A 6,336-nucleotide genomic window follows, 5' to 3' on the forward strand; every position below is an offset into this window, starting at 1 on the left:
GCGTGTGGAGTCTGTTGTGGGGCTGTGGGGAGGTGTGAGGGCTGCTGAGGTTGGGGCTGAGGGTGCAGCCAGAGAGAGCCCAGGGGTGCAGGGGCAGGAGGGTCAGGGGCTTGAGACTCACCTTGTAGTCTGCAGGAGCAGGAGGTGTCAGGAGAAGTGTGTGAGGGAGAGAGGCTCTGGCCCGGCTTTTATTCTGGTCCTGGAGGGGCGGGACAGCCTTGTCCCATGGCCTTGGGGCATTTTGGAGGCAGGCGCTCTTGGCTGGCCCAGCCTGGTGAGTCATGAGGTCAGGATTGTTTTCCTTCATGCCATTCTGCAATTCCATGTCCTGCCCTTGATGCTGTGTCCCCCTGACCTTGGCGGTAGCTTTAATAAATTGGCATTTAGGCAGATTTGATTCCATGTGTGTCAGGGAGGTGTGAATGAACAACCCAAGCCCTGAAGATAGACAATGTCATCAGTGATGTCATTTTGTGGCGTTTTGTGCTGTGGTTTGCGGGTGCCTTGTGAAGACTGGGACTCTGTTCCATGACACTGCATATCCATCAGTCATTGAGTTGCACCCAGGAATGCTGAGGGAGCTGCTGATGTCCTGGGGCGGTCACTCTGTAACAGCTTAGCAAGAACCCACTGCCTGCAAGCCTTTCATGACAGATGAAAGAGAACTCATGGCCTTGTGTCTTGAATGGGATCAAGAGAGAGGACTTTTTAACTGAGAGGCTGTTCAGGCTGAACATATTCCACTATTATGATTCATTTGGATTTCTCCAATTCACATGACAATGTCCTCTGCCATTTAAAATCTATTCCTTGACCTTGTTAAGGAATCTACTAAGGAAACAACAAACTGGGCTTGATCCCTTTTTTCCCAGGTTGGCTGTGACATCAATTAGCTTATTCCGCATTCAGGCCACAAGTTTCGTAACTCATGAGCTGTATTTGTTAACATTGTGTTCCTGTAAGCAAATAATTACTAATGGAGCATCAGTGAGCTCCTCTGTCCTTCCCTGACCAGGTGGGTGCGTGTCTTTGTGGAATTGTGCAATTCCATATCCTGCTCCTGAGGCTCTGTCCATCTGTGGCAGTAACTTTTAATTGCGACTATGAAGAGGTCAAATTTTTCTGTTGGTGATTTGTTGTCAGAGAGGGCTGAAGACATGACCCAAACTTTGGAGAAGTGGGGTGTCATCACTGTGGTCATCGCACAGCCCTCGTGTGCTGCGTTTTGTGGGTGTCTTTGGAAAAATTACCCCAAATTTCTGACTGTTCTGATTGGCTGGTCTGGGATTGGCAGGTGTGCCAAGGAGGAGATGTTGCACCTTCCCTTGCCTTCCATCCCTCCACGCATTTATCCCGCTTGGCAAATGCTGACCTCAGACCTCAACTTTCAATTTGGACACGCTCAGTGGGTGCTTGGGTGATAGTCTAGCCTGAGAGGTTTTGATATTTTTGGTCATCCCTTGGGCTGAGTGCCAAAGGCTGAGGCCACTTGTGATTGTCAGAAAGAGGATCTGGCGGTTGACCAGGGTTGTTGGAGACAAGCATTGCATGATCCTCAACAACCCAGGCGAGCCCAGGTGCCCCCAGTGCCCAGGGTAGCGGGCTCAGAAAAGTGTGAAGGGCTGGGGCCAGTGGCTTGTGGTCAGTGTCCCAAAGTCCAGATGACAGCATGTCCCCATGCTGACCCCCGGTACAACACTGAAAACTTGCTGGGTTCTGGACATCTGCTGGACTTCAGCAAGGGCAGCTGACAAGCGCTTTTTCATGGGAGGAGTCATGCCAGGTAGGAAGAAATATCTGGGTGTCACTTGGAGCAATTGTGCTCTTCTCTGAAAAAGCCTTTGTGGTTCTGAGTTAGAAAAAATGGGGCAGGAGGTGTCCCTGTATCATTGTGGGAAAAGGCATCCCCAGTCTCCAGATGGGGACAAGGGAGAATTTATGTGATGAGGCAGGGAGAGAATGTGGAGGAGACTCTTGGTTTCTTCTGAGCACTGGTGAGGTCCCATGTGAGGTGTTGTTTGCAATTCGAGTCTCCCCAGTGTGAAAATGAAGTCAGCTTAGTGAGTTAGTGAATAGTGACCAGTTCAGAACCACTGAGATTCCAAAATGGTGGATCATTCCTGGATGGGAAACTGGGAGAGCTGGGAGTTACAGGGGATGAGGGTGGACATGGGGGTGTCATCGGTGTGTGCAAATTCCTGATGGCAGAGGATGAAGGTGAGGGAGCCTGACTGTTCTCAGCAGTGACCACACGCAGGACAAGAGGGAAAGGGCAAAGGGAAAAGAGATGAAATGCAATTGCTAAAGAAGGCAAGAAGTTCTTGTTTTGAGCATGGTCATAGAGTTGAAATGGTAGATCCAATACTGAACTGTCCATGGTGCTGGGAATCCTGCGATGGTCATAGAGTGGAAAAGTTGTTGGACTGTTGGCCCTGGCAGATCCAATACAGAACTGTCCATGGTGCTGGGAATCCTGCTCATGTTGGTGTTGCTGGAACTGGGAAGCTGAAGCTCTTGCACTCCAGATTTCCTGCCCAAGCGGAGGATTTTGGGACTCTTATTGCTGGAAGGTTTCAAGAGTCCTGGCAGGGAAGAGAGTTTGCCAAGCGTATACTGATAGAGAGTGACTTGACCAGAGCTGTAGCCAGGAGAGCATGGATGTGTCCAAGGCTTTGGTCTATCAGGTGACAGGTTTGTGTCATGGTCTGGAATGTGTCTCCTCCTGTGCTTCCTATGCCAGACTTTTTTTTTTTTTTTTATTAGTTGTATTTACATATTTTTGAGGGAAGGTGTTGTTGCACATAGCCCAATGGCCTGCTGAGGAGTGGAATGTGCTTGGTAAGGATGTGAGACCACTGGAATGGCAGAAGAACAGGAGGCATATCAGGTTTTGATGCAGGAAAATTTTATTGAGGCACAAGAATGTAGAGACAGGAGAAAGGAGAAGACGGGATCCAGTGTGAGGTGCAGGTAGGACAACCATCAGCTGAGGTGCTTTGCTTGCAGGAGCTGTTGCCAGAGGCCTGAGCTGGTGGTGTCAGGAGTGGAGCCAAGGACCCTTACCAGTTGTAGCCATAGCCCCTTCTGCCATAGCAGCCCAAGCCATAGCCATAGCTCTGCCCGTAGCCAAATCCACAGCCATAGCCAAATCCACGGCCATAGCCAAACCCACAGCCATAGCCAAGGCCGTAGCCAAAGCCACCAAAGCCACCAGAGATGGGCTGTCCCTGGGCATTGAGCTCAGTGCCCACGGCAGCGGAGGAGGTGGATCCGACGGCGGTGTTCTGGGGGAAGGAGGTCATGATGGGTCCTGGCAGGGTGACCAGCACAGGGGAAGGGTCGATGATGACGCGGGAATCCTGGCATTGCAGGGCACAGGGCTCGTTGCAGCTGTTGGCCAGCGGGGTGGGTCCGCAGGGACTGCAGCGGTCGTAGCAGGCCATGGGTGTGGTGTGGAGGGTGCCTGGAAGACAGATAGGGTGAGGCAGGGTCATGGAGGTTTGGGGATTGTGATGGGTGGTATGGGTGAGTGCCTGGAGTTTGGAGGTTGTTGTGGGGCTGTGGGGAGGCGTGAAGGCTGCTGAGGCTGGGGGAGAGCGTGCTGGAAGAGAGGGGCCAGGTGTGCAGGAGTAAGACGGTGAGGGGATTGAGGCTCACCTGGTTGTCTGCAGGAGCAGGAGGAGAAGGCTTGAGGAGAAGTGTGTGAGGGAGAGAGACTCTGGGCCGGCTTTTATGCTGGTCCTGGATGGGTGGGACCGCCTTGTCCCATGGCCTTGGGGCATTTTTTAGGCAGCAGCTCTTGGCTGTCCCAGCCTCGTGACTCATGAGGTGGGGAGTGTTGCAGTTCTGCAATTCTGTGTTCTTCCCTTGGGTCTGTGTCCATCTGACCTTGGCAGAACATCTTAATTGCAGGAATTGATGACCATTATCTCGTTGTTTATGGTGTGTGTTAGGACATGTAAAATACTCAGCTGAATCTTAGGGTAATTGGTGTGTCGTAAGTAAGGTCATACCACAGCATATTGATGACATCTCCTGTTTGCATTCTTGTCTCCTACCTGAAAGAATTCCCAGTTTTCTCACCTTGTCCTCGTTTTGAGGATACCCCAGTCCTGTCAGTGTCATGGTGTCCCTGCAGCACTCTTGGTCAACCATGTCCACGTTCTTGTTCCACCGGGGATCTCTACCAGTGGTGTGAACCAGGACAGTCCACTCCATCAAACTTTCCAAAGCTCAGGCACATGGATTCCAAGGGTGGATTAATCAAAGGATGGGGAACTTTGCTCCTCATGTGTCCCATTCTCCTTATCCTGCAGCATTTTTCCTTTCCATGGGTCAGGCACAGTCTAGCACTCAGACCCCACAGTGTGACCTTGCTGGTCACAGCTGCGACGAGCGCTGTGGATGAACCAACTCAGGACTTTGGGGAGCATGGGAGGCCATCCTAAATCAGAGGGATTGATTTCCCATCTCCAGCAGGAAAGGCTGGAAATACAGACAGGCTCTGAATGTTGGCAACATAGTGGGGATGGAGAGAAAGGGCATTTCCTCACAAGCAGTGCTCCTGCAAAGCCAGACAATCCTGACAGAGCTGTGATGACTCGGGGCCCCACTTCACAATGTGTTGCACTGTTTAAGGGTCCCCAGGATGAGGGAAGAGATAAGAATCTTGACTCCATGCTTCAGAAGGCTGATGTATTATTTTATGATATATATTATATTAAAAGAAAATTATTTATTAGACTATACTAAAGAAAGAGAAAAAGAAGACCTCAGAAAGCTATAAAGGAATGAATAATAAAATCTTGTGACTGACCAGAGTCCCGACACAGCTGGACCTGTGATTGGCCATTAATTAAAAACACATCACATGCTGGGCAAACAATTCTCCAAATCACATTCCAAAGTAGCAAAACATGGAGAAGCTGAAGCTTCCCAGCTTCTCAGGAGAAAATATCCTAGCAAAAGGATTTTTCAGAAATATGCCTGTGACAACAATGCACCCCAAAACCGGGACACACCAGTGCCATGGGGTGACCTCACTGATGACACCCCATCTCTCCAAGGATTTGACATGTCTTCAGTCCACCATGACACACGGCATCAACACCTGCCCTTAACCTCTAAGACACTTAAAATCTGCCACCAAGGTCAGGTGGATACGGCCTCAAAAGAAGGACATGGAGCTGCAGAATTCCACAAAGGAATGCCCACACCATGACATAGGAGGGAAGACGACTGTGCTGACCAACCATTAGTAATTACTAGGTTTTGCTAGCAGGAACAGATTATTAAGACTAAAAGGATATGAGATATGAAAACTTATGGGATGAATGCAGATTAAAGGCAAGGACATCACAGGCCAGCCTGGGAAAAAAGGGATCAAGCTGAGTTGTTTAATGGATTTGTTAATGAGGTCAGGGAATGTGCTTTAAATGACAGAGTACAATGTCAAGTAAAGATGAGAAGTCCAAATGGACCATGACACCAGAACAAGTTCAACCAGACCAGCCTCTACTTTTCCAGATGTTCTCTCTTGATTCAGTTCGAGGCACAAGGCCGTGAGATCTCTTTAATCTGTAGGAACACTCCCAATTCACAATAATATTTCCATGTTATTGCAGAGTGACCTCCCCAGGACATCCGTAGCCCCCTCAGCATTCCTGGGTGAAACACAGTGACTGATGGACATCCAATGGCACAGAACAGAGTCCCAGTCTTCACAAGGCACCTGCAAACCACAGCACACGAGTGCCAGAAAATGACCTCACTGATGCTATCACAACTCTCCTGGGCTCTGGTTGTTTATTCAGCCCTTCGTGACACACATGGAACAATCAAATCCACCCAAATGCCATCTCTCACTTCAAAGCTGATGTCAAGGTCAGATGGACACAGACTCAAGAACCAATCATGACACTGCAGAATTCTATGAACAAAAATACTCCCCATGTCATGACTCACCAGGCGGGGCCAGGCAAGAGCTGCTGCCTCCAAAATGCCCCAAGGCCATGGGACAAGGCTGTCCTGCCCCTCCAGGACCTGCATAAAAGCCGGCCCAGAGCCTCTCTCCCTCACACGCTTCTCCTCAAGCCTTCTCCTCCTGCTCCTGCTGACAGCCAGGTGAGTCTCAATCCCCTGACCCTCCTGCTCCTGCACCCCTGGCCCCTCTCTTGCAGTACGCTCAGCCCCAGCCTCAGCAGCCCTCACACCTCCCCACAGCCCCACTACACCCTCCAAACTCCCTCACCCTCCTTCATCACTGACCCTCCAACCCCCACACCCTGCCCTGCTTCACCCCCCTCTCTTCCAGGCACCCTCCACACCACACCCCTC

At 50.5% G+C, this 6,336-nt stretch overlaps 1 protein-coding gene across 1 annotated transcript; it reads right to left on the reverse strand.

Moving 5' to 3' along the window:
- Positions 1-3,059: 3,059 nt before the first annotated feature.
- Positions 3,060-3,443, reverse strand: LOC102041151 (feather beta keratin-like). The gene has a single exon (XM_005431351.1). It carries the CDS (start codon positions 3,441-3,443, stop codon positions 3,060-3,062), a length of 384 nt encoding a protein of 127 aa, XP_005431408.1.
- Positions 3,444-6,336: the final 2,893 nt, after the last annotated feature.

The sequence above is a fragment of the Geospiza fortis genome, unplaced genomic scaffold, assembly GCF_000277835.1.
Source record: "Geospiza fortis unplaced genomic scaffold, GeoFor_1.0 scaffold589, whole genome shotgun sequence".
In the NCBI taxonomy this organism is placed as follows: domain Eukaryota; kingdom Metazoa; phylum Chordata; class Aves; order Passeriformes; family Thraupidae; genus Geospiza; species Geospiza fortis.

Bases quoted from the DNA above. Each gene is read 5' to 3' on its own strand.
- LOC102041151 (XM_005431351.1), bottom strand. From the start codon at position 3,443: ATGGCCTGCTACGACCGCTGCAGTCCCTGCGGACCCACCCCGCTGGCC.